The sequence below is a fragment of the Grus americana genome, chromosome 13 (assembly GCF_028858705.1).
Source record: "Grus americana isolate bGruAme1 chromosome 13, bGruAme1.mat, whole genome shotgun sequence".
Lineage (NCBI taxonomy): Eukaryota > Metazoa > Chordata > Aves > Gruiformes > Gruidae > Grus > Grus americana.
This window is the reverse complement of record NC_072864.1, coordinates 5,229,960-5,250,481: the sequence shown is the minus strand read 5'-3', so window position 1 is coordinate 5,250,481 and position 20,522 is coordinate 5,229,960. Positions and strand designations below refer to the sequence as shown.

The following is a 20,522-nucleotide window of genomic DNA, read 5'->3' as shown; positions in this document are numbered from 1 at the left end:
ATTGAAAACACATATGAGCTCATTATTAATAGTAATCAAGATCTAAAAGCCATCTTGGATACTTGTGCATATTCTTTTAAAGTTAATAGAAACCATATCGTATATCTGAGAACTTTCCTAAAAACACGTGTCTGGAATAGTTGTTAGGCATTAACTAATTATATTCCAGCTTGTTAGAATAGAACTCCTGTAACTTGGAATATCTTTAGGTAGATTCAGAACACTGTCAATGAATTTACAAAAATTTTTACTGTTCAGTTACTAGTAAAAATGTGGTTCAGCAGTGAGTAAAAGGAGCTGCCTTCTGGTGGCCATTTGCACCCCCTGTTTTGGTTCAGTTCACAGAGACATTTGTTCACTGCAGAGGTGATATCCTGACTTGCATCCCTAACAGAGAGAAAAAATATACTCTATCATAGAGCATGAGTTCTCCTAATGCTGCTGTCGTTGTGATGGGTTAAGAGCATGGGCTATAGATAGCTGTAAATTTTAATAATAGTGTCCCAAATCTGCCCATATATATATTTATATTTAAGTATATATATTTATATTTAAATATATATAATATAAAAATCCCAGGGACAAGACACAGAACTTGTATGCCATCTGACATTTTTGACAAGCTCTCCAGAATTAATCTGTCTAGGAGCTACTGTGCTCAGCTTAATTATGGAAGGGCTGCATCTGTGTTCAAAGCTGTTGAGAGAGAAAGAAGAAAGTAAAAATGTCCACTAGGTTTGATTAAGTGCTTTCAGCCTGATGAATAAAGACAGATGGTTACTAGTTATTTTTCCTTAATGGATTTTGGAGCTCCATTTGGTGGATGAATTAAAGTTATAGGTCCCAAATCAGCCTTTGAAGCTAAGCCTGCATAGCCCTTAGTGATTCTAGCAAAGTTTGCATGCATCCAAGAGAGAGGTTTGCCCTAAGGCTGTCATATATGTTGTTAAAAAGCAGTTTTGAAATGAAAACTAGAAGTCAAGTGATAGTTTACAGTATTAATAAAACAAGTTACAAACTATGCGCAGCTCAGGAAGGAATCCCCTGCAAGGGATGATTAGTGTAAAGTGCCTGTGCAGACTTATCCCCATAGAATCTGTGCCTGTTCGGGTACGACCTCCACCTGGGACTTGACAATATTTTAATACTGACTTTAAAACTTGGAGAAGTTCATTAAAGTTGCACTTGATAGTTGTGTCACCTGGAAAGTGAAATAAATAGTTTTATGGTGTAGGTTCATTTGCATGAATCTATTAGCATGTCTCAAAGGTGGAGGAGATCTTTAAGACAGGGTCTAATTCTGCAGATGTGCACATGTTTAAATACATGGGTATGAATATTTCTGTCCTTGTGTATGCATATCTGTGTTTATTTTTAAGAATGTATGTAAGTGTCTGTGGGTCTGAGCTCTCAGGGAACGCTTAGATCTAATGGGTATTGGGACTGTCACTCAGCAACCTATTAAATCATCTGTCTAGTTTTATGTGTGGATAGTCATAGTGACTTTAATGGGATTAGATATGCTTACATCTAAACAATTTTTGAGTCAGGGTTAAGGTTATTGCGGGATATAAAATGTCTAAGATGGACAGTATAATAAAAGGAAACAAAACAACAAAAAATGACACTGAGTATACAGATTTTTCCCTAGTTAGTGGATTGCCTAAAGAAAAAATACCATTTAACTAAAATGCTACCTGCCATAGAACCATCAAAACCCCCCACAGATCCTGCAAGGGACCTTGAGAGGTCATCTAGTTTGTCCCCCTGCTCCACAGGAGGATCATCTATCACTAAGTCATTCCTGACAGAGAGCTGGTCTCGCTGACAACATTTGAACGCAATTGTGGTAGTTTACAAGCAGCACAAACATCGCTGAAAAGCGACGGGAATGCCCTTCAGATCAGCAGCATTAAAGGAGAAATTGGTGACATTTGGTATGTAGCACACACACATTCAATCAAAATAATAATGTAAGTCATTGATTACACATAGAGTGAGGTCACGATTCCTCAACAGGAAAAATACATGGCTTCACCATTCAGAAGCGAGGGACTTGTCCTTCAAGTGACAGAAAACAGAATGCGTTTAGGGCAGGTGACACTTCGTCATAGTTGATCACAATGCTTTTTGAATCATCGCTCATTTTTCATCTCATTTTGCTTCAGCTTTCGTTTCAAAGACTAGCTGATGTAACTGTGAGGAAAATCTAAAAATAAGTGAATTCCATTTATGAGTGGCAGAGATGGTTTTAAGTTTGCAGATGGGAGGGAAGGCATGTCGCAGATGTGCGTAGTTAATAACCCAAGTGACGACGAGGAGGTGCTAGCACCTGTTTTCTTTCATCCCTTTTGCAGAATCCGTGCTCAAAGCTCAGAGATATGTTCTGAAGATCCAAGTTGTATGTGATTTATTTTTAATGTTGTCACTATCTACCATGAATGACAAGTCATGTTGATGATGTAGTAAATGCCCCCACTTTGAAGGGACTCTTTTCTGGGGGCAAAAGAGAGACGTGCAGAGAGACGTGCAGAGTTGAGGATTTTTTTTGTCAAAATCTTGCATTGGACAATATTGGTCCATGTCAGATTGCACTTAAAGGTCTGATTAAAAGTATGCGTTTACGCTACCTGCAAATTAGCACTACTTGGTTAAATATTTATAAGGGTGCTATAGGGCCCGTATTTAAATGGGAACTAATAATCTACCACGTGCACCTGGAGTCCCTGGTGAGCTGGGATTGCTGAAGTTGGCATCTCCATCACTATTGTTACCTTAGCTACTCAGTTTGTCTACCCATGCTTTAATCAGACTTTTCATTGCCATGTATGCCTAATTTTCTGTTTGCTTCCATATTCACATTGCTAGTTATGAATTTAACTACAATAAAAATTACGTGACTTTTGCATAGATAGTACCTAAATGTTTGAAAATGTTTTGCGGTCTACTTTTAACATGTGTGGAAAAGATCAGATGTAAACCAGACGTTCCTCCAACCTGCCATTGTTTGGAGACGTGCAGGAGGAAAAGTTACGGAAGGAAGATGCAGAAGTGTATTTTTTTCTGATGTAGATATGGTCTATACAGCTTGTGGTTAGGAGAAGCCATCTAGAAGTAAGGCACGCAAAATGGCAGTGGCATTTCAAGGAAGCACCTGCAAAGAAACAAGCAGACTGTGGGCTAGAAAATGTGGAAATCCTTTGTGTTCTGGGCACATAGATGCTACCATTAACTTCAGAGAGGCGAAGCTGTTGGAAAGGGAAAGGAAGAGAGAGATATAATAAAAATCTAGTTTGAAAAACAAACTAATCTTCCAGTCCAGAGTATAGCTTATATCTTTATTTCTCATGTATTGAGGCACTGCTATGCTGTGCTCGGTCCTAGGCAGGGCTAGAATTTTACTCTGAATGTACCAAGGAAAATTTTCGGGAAGAGTCTGTTGCTGTCAGAGAAGTGGACGAAGATAAACTGGTATCTTTTCTTCTCTAACACTGATGTTTCTGTGAAAGCCATTTCGTGTTATCAGATGACAGAAGAAAGGCAGGCAAGGGTAATTTCTCATGAGGATAACCTAGAGATGATTCCTGGCTAACTTTCTAAAGAGTACCTACGTGCCTTCAGGTTTTCTGATTCTATCCTCTTTTTGGAAAATAATGACAATTGGGTTGATAAAAAATGACTTATTTTGGAAAGAGTGCAATTCACTTTTAGCTGTTCCCAAAAGCCTAGAGATCCATAGATGTCTGAAGAGTTAGAGAAGAAAACCTCCCTTGCAAATAGGAGTGCTCATAATCTTAATGATTTCTCTGATTTAAGATGTTTTGTCTATTGCAGAAAATTTACAAAGGGTGATTAGAGTTTATGTAAATACCAAAGCAAAACTTACAGCCCATGGCTTCATTTCATATGGCACGTTATTACAAGACCTACTGCTTCAAAGCAAAGAGAGAGCTTCTGCAGGCATTGGATTCACGTGGGAAATGCAGGCTGCAATTATTTCTATTGGAGATTGTCTAATGCTAAGGTGTGTGTTGCATGGGTACTTGCCAAAAGGGTTTACAGGTCCAGTTTGGCCATCAGTACAGAAGTTCCTCACTCTGAGGTTCTTACACTTGAGAAAGTAACAGGAGATTTAGCTGAGGAAGTAATTATTATTGTTATTATTATTAGCTTTTGTTTGAATTGATTATTGGGAAATGGCGAGCTACAACTGTTTCTTCACTGCGAAGTGATGTCCAGGAATTACTGTCCATCTTTGAATTTATAATCTGTACAATTACTATTTTTCTAAAAACAAAATCTCCAGTAACTTAGAGGTAAAATATATTTCTTACATTTCTTTAATGGATACATTCTTTATTAAAGAAATAGTTTGAAGACAAAGGAGAGGTTACATAGCCTTATTTTCAGTTGCACATAATCTTTTTTTGCCCTTATTCAGTACATGCCTGTGAGTTCAGTGATCTTAATTCACAAAGGTACTTGGCTACATTCCTAGCTTTAGGTAGATTAATAGTATTGTTGTCTTTACTGGGACAATTCATGTTGAGTGCATAGACAGATAACTGGCTGAAGGCAGAGGATTATCTCAACCTTTGTATAGGAGCTCAGTAGTGTTTGTGAGAGCAAAGTCTGTTTGCCCAAATGAGTTTTGTGTATGCAAGTTCAATAGCTTCTGCATCCCGGATTTGTAGCCTGACAAGTGCCCGTGTAGCCATTAAGTCCACCAAAATCCAAATGTATGAAGGTGTTTATGTACTCTTGGAAGCTGTCAAAATCAATAATTTCATATTTTTTCTGCTCATATATGTATTTATTCATGACAATAATTTTTCTGTCTTGGTTAAGGACTCATTCGGTGAAAGAGATTCCAACCTATTTTTCTGCTGAAATTATTTTCTACGAAAAGCCTTGTAACCAAGAACCTCCTTACAGAACTTGAAATGCAGATCCCCTACCCAAGCCACAAAAGCACACGAAGCTTACAGGGCAGGGGCTCTCAGAAGCAACAGTCATTGCGTTGCACAGCTGGAAAAGCCTGAATCAGCAAGCAAAATAAAGCACAATGGAAAACTGAAGAGTTCTGTGAGAAATTCTAGCCTGAACTGAAAGACAAATCTGAGACTGGCAGAGGCAGAGGACGCCGAGATAGAGATTGGACATGTAGAAAAAATGTTTCATGTTTCTAGACAATGTAATTCAAGTTGCAGCTGGGACAGAAGAATATCAACAGACAGCAACTATTGGATATGGCACATGGTACTTCTGGATGAAGGGAAAGTGCTGAAAAGAAAAATGTTGACTAGTAAATTACTGGAAAGTGCAAAGAAAGCACATGAGAAATGTGGCCAAAGAAGTGAAAAATGATGCAGGGAAAGGTAACAGAGACATGCTGAAGGCCTTGTGGTTCAACTGGAAGCTTCTACTACGCTGGAAAGTCACAGAGGCTTTAAAAAAATAAACAGCAGGAAAACTTCTGAGCCAGAAATGGAGCCATGAAAAGCAAAGACAGAAGAGTGCTCATTACCAAGGTAGAACAGAAAAAGAGCTTGGTGGTGCATTTGAAAGAAGTTGTGAACAACCTCGGCTTCACGACATTTCAGAGGAACAGGGGAACCTGAACGTTTTGCCCTTTTTTGTGTTAAGAGCAGAAATAGAAAGCACAGGCTGCAGCCGTCATTCTGTAAAATATAGAGCCAGCAAAGGATGACAGGAGAAAAGCTTAAAGTAACAGGAAGGAATGATTGTGCCTGAAGAATGAGAACGTGGAGTCAATGGGTGGATGCCTGTGATAAAGATCTCACACACTGGAGAGGTGTCCTTGCTTTGTCCTGGGCAAAGTCTTCTGCGGTGATAACTACACAGGGTGAAAGATGGTGTGACTGTAGAATTGGGAGAAAAACAAGCTGGATTTGGACTCAAGAGATTCTGTAGAGACTGGCCATTCATATTGCAGATTACCAGGGAAGGATTGTTCTCCATGAAAGGCATGTTCTTTTGCCATTGCTTTCACTGACCTTCCAAAGTTATCACTTAGCATGAAGAAATGTACACGGTGGGGTGCACTGGAGATCTGCAAGGTCCCAGTTAGAAACATCAGAAAGATGCACAGAGATCAAAATGCTCAGTGAGGGTAAGTAATCACACGACAGAACGGTTCAGCCAGGAGGCTGCTCTGAATTGTTTCTCTGCTGCTGTTTGGCATTGCCATGGACTGACTATGGAAGCAGTGTTCAGGCTTCAGTGTAGAGAATGTAGGTTGCCAGGACATAAAGGGACAGGGCACTGAGTTATTGTACGATGGCTCTGAAAAGCTGGGAAGAAAGACAAATGTCCTGGCAAAGGCAGGTCAAGCCTAGCTCAAAATCAATTAGCTCAAATCCATCTTCCTTGTAACACAGATGTCATGTTCATGCAACATCCTAATAATTTGGAGAAGCCACATCTTTTCCAGCAAAACTATCAAGACGGAGATGAAATAAGGGTGTATATTCGTAGCATGAGTAGGCATGGCATAGAGCAATAGGAAATAATGGAAACTCAATTGCAATCTTGTCTTAATGTACAGCTGTGAAAACTGGAGACATACCAAAGGAGTAGAGAGGAAAGTAGATGCTTTCTTAAGATGGATAGTGGGCATGAGACGATACATTTTTTCTCGTTGCAAAATTGTGTGGAAAAATCCTCAAGCAGCAATCTGTCTCTGCTGGTTTTGGAGAAAGTGGAGAGGGTTCATGAGGTGGTTACTCCAAGTTAACGTTTCTCAGCCAGTTGTAGATCATACCCTCCTTTCTGATAGCAATCTGTCTCATGGTGTGTGTGATCTATGCACTTCCGTATAATTTTGTTCACACACTGGGGTGAACACATTGTCAGCTTCTCATTAAAAGAAGCCTTCAGTGGTTATATTTAATATTAAAAATATAAATTCAACATTAATTCAGAGATCAGTCCCCACCAGCCCTTCCCACAGTCGTTCTGCAGTGTTGTGGGTGCAGATGGGTATTGTGTCAGCACACAGCAGCAGGTGTGTGCACAATGCATGCCTATGGCATCCCCAGCAGTCCATATATCCCCCCACCCTCCGATTCAGTGTTTAAGAGAGAGGGTGTGCATGTGCACATATACGTTTGAGTGGGGGACGTAGCAGCAGAGTGTGGAGGAGAGGGGAAGACTGAAATGGAGATTGCTCTGCAGGGACTGGGCATGGTGGCCACCATGGCTTGGCCGCTCTGTACCCTCCCCACAGGCTGAGGGGAGCCAGGGTGGACATCAGGCTGGAGGTGGTCACTTCTGCCCCTCATCCCACTGCGCAAAAACTCCAGCTCACTGTATCCTCAAGTGTGAGAGAGGATACTTTAAATGCCAGTACATTTATGATCATCTAAATCATGCAATAAAGACCAATTAGGGAGAGAAAGCAAAATTCTCCAAGGAAATCTTTAAGAAGATGCCTTAATGGATGGCAAGGTATAATTGACCTTGAGATCAGTGTGCTACTAAAAGCAGAAGCAGCAAATGGGAAAGAGAAGTGAAAATAGTTTACACTTTGTGCACTAGTGGGAGAAGGAATGAATGAGTGTTCACAATAGTAATGAATGACGAGCAGACCTTGAGGGTAATGTTCTTTTAAGCAAGTGACCTCATCTCTAATGTAAACTACCTATAGAGGTATGTAAACATTTTCACTGGCTGCAAGAACTTACATTCAACAGATTTGTCATCCCATAAAACCCCAAAGGAATAATGGAGTGGAAATGTGCTAGTGTCTCAGGTTTGCACCCTGCACTTCAATCTTCCCACGTCTGTCTAAAATAAAATAGGTCAGCGCTACATTTTCTTTCAGAAAACCGGCTACATCATGCTAGATGGCTGTGTGATAACTTAGGCTTGTCTCTCAAACCAATTAGCAGGGATTTTTAAACAGGGTTAAATATACCTAAGTTGTATTTCAATCCTTTTAGCGGGGTGGATTTTAAAATTTTCTTATTGTTTAAATAACTTTTGGAGTACACCACAGCAGGTGTTAAATCTCTCAAATATATTTATTTGATTATGTTTTTTTCCCCAACTTGCTGTGGGTGTTGAACGAGTGATTCCTGTCAAAACTAGGGTGGGTGTCGACACTGGAGGTCAGCTGAAGACTCAGTCTGAGGTGTGTTACATGTGTTCACTTACAAAAGTGCCCTTAATGGCACACCAGCAATCACCCCTTCCAGCCTCCCAGCCCCCCTCAAATGTCAGTTAACCATAGGTATTCACTGAATGTGGAGTAGGTAAATAGCCAAAGGTATGCACTAAAGCAGGGAAGGTCATTTCGGGCTTTTTGTTGAAAGAGGAGAGTGGCCCATGGGTGATAAAGCCCAATGCTAACCACACAGTTTGCACTACCAAGAGTAAATACCCCTGTCCTGACTCATTCTTGTCACTGCCCATCAAAAATCAGTTCCACTGAAACTATACCTTAAGTTTTTAGGCAAGAAATTCCACCTATTTCCCATAAAGGAAACTGTTCTTTTTTCAGTGTCTAGGAAAATGTACTTTAAACATATAGCAGTTAATTTTTTCCTGAAGCCAGTGCTTGCTACATCATGTCCATTCCCAATCATTATCCAGCCAGCATATTGTTCAGAAGGTGGAGCTGTCAGGCAGAAGGAATAAAAGGTAAGAAAAGGAAGGCTTCTGCTTCTTGCTGATGTCAAGGGTAAGTGAGATTATGTCAAACCTTTAAACAGAGTCCCCTTTCTCTGCCCCACCCCCTGCTCCTATATAACACATGCTGCATTTAGCAACACCTGCTTTTACCCAGCCAGTGGTGGGGTGTGCGTGCCTGCTTCTTGCCCCTGCCGATGGATGCTCTTGCCAGCAGCCCCCTTGGATGGCTCTGCGTGGGTGTCACCGTGTTTTTTGGGGTGACTGTGCTCCGCACGACCAAGAGGAGCCTGGTGGAGAAAGGAAACGTGCTGCTCTGGAGCCTCCTGCCCGCCTTGCTGGGGCTGCTGTGCGTGGCCACGCTGGGCGCTGGTGGGGGGCTGGTGGTGTTCTGCGCTGTGTGCCTCGTCTCCTCCGTGTACCTGGGCGGCAGGGTGCTGCTGCCCGTGGGCGACAAAGCTGTGCTCATCACAGGTAAGGTGCCGCAGACGTGCTCTGGGAAGCAGAAACTGGTTTTTCTCACAAATGGGCTGGAAAACTTTGTGTCCTCGGGTTAGGTATCTATGAAATGCATGCTTGTAAGGTTTCCTTTTATATTTTTTTCTTTTGCTCATTTTGTTTGCTTTGCCAGAGATGTTTTTTCCAGGTAAATAAGTGTTCTGGAATTAAGTAGAAAAGCATCTTAATAGATGCTATTATTTTTTACTGTCTCATTGAATCTTTACAAGTAGCTTTTTAGACATACTTGTGAAATTAACTGGTGCAAAAAGCATAGGAATACTTACAATGGTCTAATTTTTTAGGAGAGACATTAATTTCTGGAAGCCCTCAGAACACTACGTTCATACATTACTTTTGTTTACTTGAATTTATTGCACTGGTTACGGATGTATGGTTATCTTTTGGTGTGCACATTTACGCAGTGCACACTGTGTGTATCATGCATATATTTCAAGACACTGGTTTGGTGCCATCTCTTTGAAGCGATGCACGAAATCATTTGGGAGTGAGTAATTTCCTTCACTAGCAGTGAAAGTTCGGAGCTAATGAATTCAGTCTCTATTAACACTCTGATCTACTCAAAACCTACTTTTAGTTTGCAAGGATGGCATTTTTGTAGTTTTATGGCTTTTCTCCTCTTTCTTCTAAAACTTTAAATGTTGCTTATTTGTGTTAATCAAACCTTTAAACCGGAGTGCCTGCCAACTGCTGCTTGCACTGTTAACTTGCTCTTTTTTATTTTATTTTCTATTTTCCCCCTCTGGAAAGCTGAATTCAGTTGCTTTGGTTTATATAGCTATTTCTTGCAGAATTTAATTTTCTTTTATAGGGGCACCTGAAAATAATTTAGATTTGCCTAGCAAGCATTCATATGGGGGTTAAATACAAAAGTTGAGAGAGGACAAGATGAGCAGCAAGTTCTCCCCTGCAGTTTACCTGCCAGCTGGGTTTCTCCCTGCAGGTGTATCAGATGAAGATGGGTAGCAGGCAGGGGGAATAGGGAGCACTCCTTTTCCACCCTGCAGACACAGGGGTTCCTCTTGCACTTGGGCATCTTCTTGCTTTTTTTAAGACTGCAGTTTTTCAGGAAAAAGCACTCTCAGAGCTTACCTGCTCTAGAGGATTTGAATTAGAGCAGTATAGGGGAGTGAAGAACATTTGGGTGTATTCCAGCAAGTGAATGTGCTTTCTTTGTACCTCTGCTGCAACTGTCCTGAAGAAATGCAAGTTTGGGCACCTCTGACAGCTGATGCATCTGAGGAGACTCTTCTTGGTCTTCATTTGAATCCAGACTGATATGCAATCAATCAAACCCTCCATCAACTGATATGAAAGTTTTACTCATCACATTTCTTTGTTAAATTGCTCTGATTGTAGTACTCTTCCCTTTACCTGGGGGGTAACTGTAGCATCTGTGTCTGCGTGCAGGTGCAAGATGTCTTTAAATCAATTTTGGTGTCATTTTCTCTGATTTAGACAAAACCTGAGGCAGGCATTTCAGGGGAAATGGGGTTTATTTTCTTCTTTTTCCTGCGTTTCGGCCCTGCAAGGTTGAGGAATGCTGCTGTGCTCTGGGCAGCTGCCACATACCACTCATGAGATGGCTGCCTTTGGCCAGAGGATGGGGTTGTCTCTGTGCTTCTTTCCTGGGTTTTGTCACATACTGTTCTGGTCCTCTTTGGATGTCCCTTGCAGGGGGGCTGCTGGATGTTGTTTAGGTAAGCAGGCAGTTCACCGGACTACCACGATAAGGGAAAACTGCCCAGCCATCAAAATGCTTTTTCATGTGAATAACTGTGGGCATGTGAGCAGTCTTGAAGTCATTGGTGAGACATTTCTATTGATCCTCTTGCTGAGAGAGAGTGCTTCAGTGTCTTTAAATAGAAACTCCTGGGCATGTGAACACTTTAGTGTAGTTTGGTAGACCCAAAAGCCAGCTTCCCTAAAAATTAAATTACCATGATGATCCAAAGTAGCAGGAATTGTAAAATTGTTGCCTTGGTTATTCTGTGTGCCGTGGGATGAATGTCTCCAGTTAACTTGGTCTGTTTGTTCCTGATGTGTGACGGCATTTCTGATGCTCAGTGAGTCGATGATAAATTCTCAGTAACAATTCAGTTACAGTTAGTAGTGATAGCCTTTCTAATCATTCACAAATTGCTGGTTTTGACATAGAAGCAAGGTATGTGTGTATAATTCTCTATTTCTTCCCTATAGAGACCTACTACTCTTTGAATTTTATGAGTTGAAGGGTAAAGTTTCTCTAGACTTCAATAACAGGTCTGAAATTGAAATCAGACTGGTTTTGTTAAAAGCTGGGGACAAACCCAGCAGCAGGCACAGATGAACACTGCTTCTTATTTCCTTCTTGGGCTTGCTACACCGGTCCCTAGTTGTTGAGCACTCTGCCCTTTCCCAAGTTAAAGCTGCATTGTAAAACTTAAGTAGTATGTAGCTCTGTGGCTGTGTACTTACTGGGAAGGACAAAAGGGGAAGGATTTGATCAAAGAACAGGGTTTTTCACTAAAAGAAAAAGAAGGAGACACCCCACCCCCAAACCCAGATATCTGTCATGTCTTTGGGATATTTGCAGGCCTCTTCATGTCTCTTTAGGGAATTCCAAGAATGCAGGTTTGTTCCTCTCTTCTTTCTCAGGGCTGTGAGAAGCTAAGTGTGATATATGTGGTGCTCTGGTGCATCTTCAACAAACTGCAGACTTCAAAAATGCCAAAATGCATTTTTTTTAAAAAAAAAGGATTAAGTAGAGCATGAGTAATTCTTCTCAACATCTTGCACTGATTGATCCAGGCATTTCGTACGTGTTTCTCTCAAGAAACCTGGAATTAATTTTTTTTTTTCACCTTTCAGGACTAAAGCCCCAGTTAAAAGACAGTACCCAGAAATGAAGATCTAGCACAAATAAGATGAGTCTCTTTGGCAGTCAAAGTCTATTGACTATGAATTTTGAGTGCAGGAGCAAGCCTGTGAATAAATATGATAATATCCACCTTGGTGTGCCAAAATCACAGATTAACCCTTTTAAGTTTCTGGTAGGGTTAAGTAGGGAGTATTGCAGCTCTTGCACAAATGGGGAAATAATAAAAAACCTGGCAGCCCTTTGCCCTGCATTCAGGTTTCCAGCCCTGCAGGTGGGTTTGGAAGCTGAGCATTTACATAATAAATAGCTGTTGCAGGAGACGGCAAAGTCCTGGGATAGCTCCACGGATCTCAGTGCACATCCAGGAGCTTTCTTTGCTGCAGTTACAGTGGTGGTTGTGGTGCAATATTGTGGGATGTGCTGATGTATCTCTGCTTTGCAGTGTAAAAACTGCCTTAATTTCTTAAACTCCTCATTTTCCTCCTGATACTGTCCTTTGCAAAACTCCTGCAGCACACTCCCTATAAACTTCTTCCCTGTCTCCAGCAGAGCCCTGTGTCGCTTCATTGGGAGTCTTGGTGGGCAGATGGGTGAGATGTTTCCTCCCTTGTGAAGATGCTTCTCTGTAGATGGGAAGAATGGAAACTGGAATTAAAAAAAAAAAAAAAAAGACACTGGGAGAGTAAACACTTAAAATTATCTTAAGATAGTGGCAGCAAAATACTGTATCAAAGGGAGAGACTTGTGAATCAATTGAATTATTTGTTAAGTATTCATCATTGTTACCTGGTGGAGAAATTGCACAATCATGATTGCAAAGATCATTGTTGTGTGTTTGCTTTAATGGTGCTTCCTGCAGTTAGTAGTTCATTGCTTTATATGGACAAAGTTTGGGAATAAGCTGAGAGGATAAGAGGAATTCTGATTCAAGTTTGCATGAATTAAATAGCTAGTGCTATTTGGCTTCACCTAAAAATGCCATTCTGAATCTTTCTTAGGGTTTGAAAGCACTGAACTGCTTTGCAGGTAAAGAAACAGTTGATTAGCTTTGGCTTGGTGAGAGCCTGTGACAAAAATGTATTTATCAGAAGGATCTGGCTGGTAGATGTTCGAATAAAATAACGTTACTGCTTTGAATTAAGAAATAGAACCCAACAATTTATTTGAATTCCAATGCCCTATAATTGCTTTGTCCATCTGAGATTTCAAATTGAAATATTTTTGTGTTTTTTCTTGGTTTGTTTTTTTTTCCTAGATACTTTTGTTATCTGGTTTCAGTCTAAATATTTGTATGAACCCAATATGAGGTTTTATTTCCTCTGTATGTATGAAGTAAGTCTGTCAGTGGTAGAGCATGAGCTGATGCCATCAGCTCTGAGCAAAAAGGACATGGTCTATCAGTCTTTGTGGAACGTGCGAAGGTCCAGATCCTCAAACCTGCAGATCTGAACCTTTCTTCCTACTGTCATATGTATTTCAGTGACTTTTTGGTTACATTTGCATGTATTTCCAATGTGTACTTTTTTTTTTTTTTTTTTTACCTCCTCTTTAGATGATGATTTAGGACAGCCCCACTTTTCAGGTGTCTTTTTTATGCTTTCAGGAAGCGACACTGGGATTGGACATGCACTAGCTAAATACCTGGATAACTTAGGTTTCATTGTGTTTGCTGGGGTTTTGAACAAGGATGGACCTGGCGCTGAGGAACTGCGACGCACCTGTTCTCAGAGACTCTTTCTCCTGCAGCTGGATATAACCAATGCCACTCAAATCAAGGAAGCCTATCTAAAAGTCTCCGAGAAGGTGCAAAATACAGGTATGGCTTTCTTGCCATGATAATGGGCATACTAACATACCTGCTTACAAGGCGCGTCTCTTACTTGTTGGCTGCATCGGGGCTTATGCATGTAGGGGTGTAGGTCACTTCCATGCTGCAGTCTGGGCAGTCAGGGTATTTATATTGATGAATCCTGCTTTCTGGGACATATGAAAAATGGTGATGACTGTTCAAGGAGGGGATACTGTGTACTTGTATCTGCAGATAATCACTGCTTTGATCTCAAGGCACCATCCAGCTCATCAGTTTAATCTTTATGGAGTTGATTTCCTGCTGCGTAGTAGCCCTGTGCTTTTTCTTTTTCCCCAGGGCTCTGGGGAGTCGTGAACAACGCAGGCATCCTGGGCTTCCCTGCCGATGGCGAGCTGCTCCCCATGAGCACGTACAGGCAATGCATGGAGGTGAATTTCTTTGGGGCTGTAGAGGTGTCCAAGACTTTCTTACCATTACTTCGGAAATCCCAGGGGAGGCTGGTTAACATGTCCAGCATGGCAGGTGAGCTGAACTAAAGCACCAAATAAATTTCTGGTGCCACAAGAAAAATGACTAACTTCCTTGGGAAAAGTGCTGAGGAAGGTGTCGGTCAGTCTTGCTTGTCTAGGTCCCCATTCAGTCTAGGGAACTGGTATCTGGGTCATAAGGACAGGTTTTTCTTTTGTTTGGGAAACTATTCCCAGAAACTAGCCCTTGACGCAGAAGAGTTTAATACAGCTAAAAATATGCCGTTATAGAAAAGACAGTAAAATTTGGATCTTGTGTTATAGATGCTATGAGTGATAGCTTTGCGAGCTTTCAGAAGGATGGGTGGTAAATGACAGACTTTCCAGCAGAAGTCTGTGACCACCTCAGTTTGTGTGTCATTGAACCACATCATGGAGATGCCTCAAAGCTGTCCATCTTATACAGAGACGGGTTTTCTTCCATTTGGACTAGTTACAGCTAAAGTTTTGGCCTTTTTTTAAGACTTTGGGTTAAAATTGAAGCATAAATATATTTTGGGTATGTTCATGACATTTGCTATTTGTAACAGTCTATAATAAATATTAGATATTTCAGTTGGGCAGCTCCACCTCTGCGCCCTTGTAAGGGCTCGAGTACTATAGTTAGAGTGAGAAAGCACAATGATAAAACACCAGCTGAAGAGACACATTGAATTCTTCAAGAGCAGAAGGCAGTTTTATATTTTTGCTGCAACCTATGGCTCTTTCCAGAGTGCACAGACCTAGAGTGTGGTCTGCTAATAACCTGGGACCTGAAGAGAGTGTGTTTATATTTCTTTAAAAATATTTTATTTTCTTAAAAATACTTTAGCCTAACATATTAGCAAAATGGTACTTTTTCATTAATAAAATAACTTTTAAAAAATTATTTACAGCATATAATATGCTCTCCAGTTTCGTCCCATAAATTGGATCCTGTGCCTACTATATATACGCCTTTTACAACATGACCTTCTATTCTAGGAGGACAGCTGAGATGTTAAAATGTAGGAACAGAAGTAATACAGTATCTGGTAGCCAACAGCTGAGGAGCAAGAATGCTGCTTTGAAAATGAGACCTGCTAGAAGCAGGATGCCATGATGCTGGAAAGTATTTTGGTTTAAGACCTCTTAAGGATTTACCATATCCCCTGCTTCTCACATCTTCCTTTGCCTTGTCTTCTTGGACCCTTATTTCTGTGCAGCTGGTGCCCACTCGAATCCTGCTGTATTGCCGAGGTGGCCTGTGCAAGCATTACCTTGCGTTCGTGGCTTGCGTTGAGGATGTGGCCTCAGCCTGGCTTTGACACTGCCGTCTTCTGCTTTCTTTTTTTAATCCCAAGTATGTTTTGTATCTGCATGCCTGTGTGTATGGTTTGTTGCTGACACTTGAAGAAATCAGGGCCGAATTATCAGAAGGACTTTCCTGGTGCTGCTCTGCCCACCAGCCCTTGCAAGCACAGAGACAGAGGACAGACCTCTGTTTTCTGTGAGCACCCAAGTGAAGCTTGCACTTTCGGTGTTTTGGGGCATATGTCTTAATTCTTGGCATGAATCCCTGAGCTGCCTTGCAGGGATAAATGGAGAGCTTCCCTGTGCCGAGTCGCTTGCCCTTACAGGAGCTGATAGTGACCCTGCTTAAACTATAGCTATTCAGAGAGATGTTCTTGCATGTGGGCTGGTTTGGGTAAATAGCTTCCTCTTAACGCAGGGTATGAGCGTCCTTTAAAACATTAACAGAAAAGTTAGCGATGTCTCATTGTGCCAAATCTATTCCTGTCTGTGGAGAGCTAATTTAACTGGACTCCAGGTTACCCTGACCTCAGAGGGAAGTAGTGTATGGTTCAATTGGCTCAAAGCAATTGGAGCTCAAACTTATTCAGATGCATACAGAAGAGTAATTAGCAGCTAATTGGCCTGACTTCTTCAAAAGAGTGACTCTGTGTAAGAAGCTCCCGAGATACCTTGGTCATAAATGGCACCAGTGGCTTACCTGAAAATTCCCTTGTGGAGAAAGTGGTGGGGGGAGCTGAAGAAGGGGAAGATGCTCAAATCAAAGGGTCCTTGGACTTCTCTAAAGCTGAAGAAGTGACTGCCAATTTTTGGAACAGAGGAAATATCTGTATTTGGAAGATATTATTTTCTGGAAGCTTTTGTTTTGTAAACATATGGATTTATTTTAAAGTCACAATAAAATACTGACTGTTTTCTATCTTTTTCCATCTGAACAAATGCTGCTGGGATTGGAGAAGATTGGATATAACTATAGGCAGGAGATCTGCTTCCATGATGGGTCTTGGAGAGTCCTGTCGCTCAGGGGATGTGATTTCTGCTTTGCTTTGTCCACAGAGGTTTTCCCCACTCCTGCACTGTTGTCTCTGGTCTTTCTGAAACTAGCTGGAAAGAACTGGGAGGATAGGTTGGCTTTATAAGGCTAGAATTGAGATTCTTCCCCTGTTGTAACTGTGGTTTATTGTAGGAGCTTGAAATTCGTGTTACAGTGACAAGAACAGTGGCATTAAGCTATTGCTTCACTATTTATATGAACTAAAACATTATCTGTGTTTCTGAAACCAACAGGTGTAATTTTCAGCAGTTTTTACCCTTAAATGCAATACAGTTTATTTTTTCTGCTGTACAAGGTGTCTTATCAGGTGTTACTGAGCATAACTGTTATAAGCGACTGCTAATTTACAACTTTCACTTTTTTTAACCTCCAGAAAGAAATTATTCCCTCCCTGGCTTGTCTTTAACCTCACCGAGAGCCGCATAATTTTGGTTGTGCTATCATCTTCCTTCTAAATCACGAAAATAAAGGCTGGAAAGAGCCGCCGTCGAGCTTTATCATGTTTATATTGCTCCTGCAGGAGGCATTCCACTACCGAGGTACGCTGCATATGGTGCATCAAAAGCAGCTCTGTCCATGTTTTCTGGAGTAATGAGGCAAGAGCTTTCCAAATGGGGAATTAAAGTTGCTGCAATTCATCCGTCAGGCTTCCGAACAGGTTGGTATTTGACATTTTGGGTAGTTCTGCCTCGCCTCTTTCCCTGTAGTCCAGCATGCTCAGAGCCTGGAATGATTCTCAGCAGTCGGACTTTTTTCCCATTCTTCATGTTGGTTATGGAAATTAAGATCCACGGTTTTTTGTGAGAGCTGTTCCCTCCAGTTCTGCACGCTGCCTCTGCCTTTCTCTTGGGCAGGGGGGAGAGTTCTCTTTGCTTTGAGACAGGGCAATGTTCAGGCAATTGGTGCTTTCTCTCTGCTCTAGCTTTGTTGAAGTTAAAAAAAAAAATAATCGAGCATCGCTTTGTGGTTGATTTGAGTGTAACGGCTTGCTTGTCCTGCATGAGAGCTTCAGGACTCACTGTCAGTCCTACCTTTCTCAATATCGGAGCTCTCTTTATTGAGCTGCTCAGTCTTGCATTGAAGTATCTGCAGTGATACCCGTCATCATGCTTACTTGCTGTCAATATTACGCTATATAATCCTGAGATTTCTTCTCCACTCCTTCCCTCTGCTGTGCTTGTGCTGCTTTCTGTTCCAAATCCTCCCTCCTCTGCTCTGAGCATTTTCTGCAGAGCCCCTCTGGGTTACAGACTCATCTCCTGCTGCACCCTGTGACCACCTGAGAGCAGGGGGGGGTGTCACACCACACCTGAGGACAACATTAAGTCCTACTGCTGCCTACTCAGAAAGTCCTAGTGACTTGCTGGAGACGATTTTATGTTGATGAAAAGCAAAATGGTTCTTTTTCATAAAAACCCATGCCCTTGAATGCTTCCCCTCCTGGGGAGGGATCCTGTGGGGTGGCACCGGGCTCTGACAGTTTAGAACAACTGTGAATCAGGGTGGTGGTGAAGAACAACTTATTGACTATTAATTATAGATAACTTTTTTTTTCAAATTCAGACCCAAACCCACTTGCTATGCTGTGATGTTGCCACTGCAGGTATACAAGGCACAGCTGACCTATGGGATAAGCAAGAAAAGGAGCTGATGGAGAACCTCCCAGCAGACACAACGCAGGACTACGGTGAGGACTACCTCCTGGGGCTGAAGAGCTACCTCCTGCACATACCCACGTACTGTGATGCCAACCTCTCCCCTGTGCTGAGTGCTATCCTGCACGCTTTGCTGGCCAAGAGACCGCATGGCTTGTACACCCCTGGCAAAGGGTCTTATATGTTCCTCTGCATCTTCTGCTACTTTCCTCTCTGGTTCTATGACTTTTTCCTTAGTAAGATGCTGAGTATAGAGTCTGTCCCAAGGGCGCTGAGAACATCAGAAGCTGAAAGCAAGGATCTTTAAGGTATCCATCAGCATTTGCCTTGATGAGATAACTGGGAAAAACTCTATTTTAAGATGCTGCTATTTATTTTACTGTCTTTGTTAAATTGCATTTAGACTGCCTTGCGAACAGAGGTATATCTTTGTGTTAAGGGTAACGCTCAGGAAAAGTGGTAGATAAACAGAAATAGAAAGCTATCCCCAGATGGGACATTTCTGGAGGAATTTCAATATTTTCCTGATGTCTTGTATCCTGCCTTCTGTGTAAGGTATCTCACGAGGTTATATAGCTCTTGTCTGCTTCAAAAGGCACCACCAACACACAGATGTCTAACCTGGTTTTTAAAACAAAACAAAATATCCTTGAGAGTTGACAACCTTTTTAAACATTGTAAGAAGCTACATATATTCCTATTATTGGAAAGATTTAGAAGAGTCTAATGCAAATCTTTCTCACAGCAGCTTCAGCCCAGTACGGGGTTTATTTTGGTTCTCTTGCTGTTGGACCTGAGAAATGATTGACTGTTTTTCTCCAAGTTTTGTGAAATATAATTGTGATATTTATAATGTGTCCTTTTTGCTAGACTAAGCAACATAAATTAGTTGGGGGGGAAAAATGAACAAAGACAAATCAAGAGTTTCATGAAGAAGCAATCAATCTCCTTCCTACAGTATTATAAAAAGTAATAGTAAGTATATCAGCTGCTAATTTGGTATCACTGTCTCGGTCATTCTGTGCTTTGCCTGTATATGCTTGTGCCTCTTTAATCATTAGTAAGCTCTGATTGCACTTCTGCTTTTGTACAATTCCTTACTCTGTTCTGGGTTTACGAAGAACTTGCAATTTTGCCCATTTCTCCTGACACATTCCTGTTTCTCCCTCTGCGTTTGGAGTTTGTGCTCACTCCTCTAAGATCAGTCAGTCTTCAGGTTGGCTTTACTGGAGGGCGGTGTCCATCTTCTGATGGGGTTTGGTTACTCCCCTTGCCTGAATTAATTCCAGGAGCATCAGGTGCCTCCCTGCCGCTGGTTGTCCCTGTGCCCTACCGTAAACCCCCAGCAACGCCAAGAGGTTGGGCAGCACGCCTGTGTTTTCCGACCCCACCCTCTTTTTGCACTGCCTGTCACATCATCTGGCTTTGGAAAGCTGGGATATTTGGCAAGAAAGCCTCATCCCCCCCTCCCAGTTCCCTGGTTTGGTCATCTGTCCTGTGCCTTGCTTTGACAAGATCTCTTTCTTTTCAGATGACAGAAAATTGAAAGTCATTATATCCTGGGCTTTAAATGTAGATGCATTTTTTTTTTTTTTTACTGTCCTTTCTGAACAAATTCTAGTCTGTTGTCATAATCCTACTCATGTGACGTACACTTGCAGTCAGCTGAAGAAAATCACAATTTAATTTGCATCTGTAGTATTTCTTCCATCTTCTCCTGCATCTTTTACATCAATGCAAGACTCCTGTAAATGTACAGAGGATGCTCAGCAGGTTTGGTCCACTATTTTAATTTGTGCCCCAGTATGGAAATCCTCCTGTCCTGCACGTATTGTTGTGATTACTGCTTTTGCTACTGAGGCTTATTTCCTTGTGGGTTTATATCAGTCCCCTGATTACAGACTTCTGCTTTCCTTTGAGAAAGTGTGACCAAAAATGTTTTTCACTCAGAAAATCTGGTACTACTTCAATCTCCCTTCCCATTTCTTCCCTTATCTATTTCCCAAATTTGTTATTTGTCAGCAAAAGTGCATAATAAAAAAATAATATTTAGTAACTGGTATGTTTTGACTCTTTTTCTGTCTCATCTGACCCTTTGGGCTTTGGAGGACTGGCGCTACGGCCCTTCGCTTCCCTTGTTCCCATAGCACAGTGCCGTGGAGGAAGGTGGTGG

General features: G+C 41.5%; 1 protein-coding gene across 1 annotated transcript; it reads left to right on the top strand.

The window, feature by feature from the left end:
* The first annotated feature begins 7,594 nt into the window (after window positions 1-7,594).
* HSD17B2 (hydroxysteroid 17-beta dehydrogenase 2) lies at window positions 7,595-20,294 on the top strand. The gene is made up of 6 exons (XM_054840989.1): window positions 7,595-7,618; window positions 8,665-8,704; window positions 13,635-13,847; window positions 14,178-14,363; window positions 17,215-17,352; window positions 18,298-20,294. Exons 1-6 carry the CDS (start codon window positions 7,595-7,597, stop codon window positions 18,654-18,656), a joined length of 960 nt encoding a protein of 319 aa, XP_054696964.1. The 3' UTR covers window positions 18,657-20,294.
* Window positions 20,295-20,522: the final 228 nt, after the last annotated feature.

Coding starts and splice junctions, on each gene's coding strand:
- HSD17B2 (XM_054840989.1), top strand. CDS start 7,595: ATGAATGACGAGCAGACCTTGAGG. Junction 7,619..8,664: donor ATGACGAGCAGACCTTGAGG/GTAATGTTCTTT, acceptor AAGGAATAAAAG/GTAAGAAAAGGAAGGCTTCT. Junction 8,705..13,634: donor GCTTCTTGCTGATGTCAAGG/GTAAGTGAGATT, acceptor TTATGCTTTCAG/GAAGCGACACTGGGATTGGA.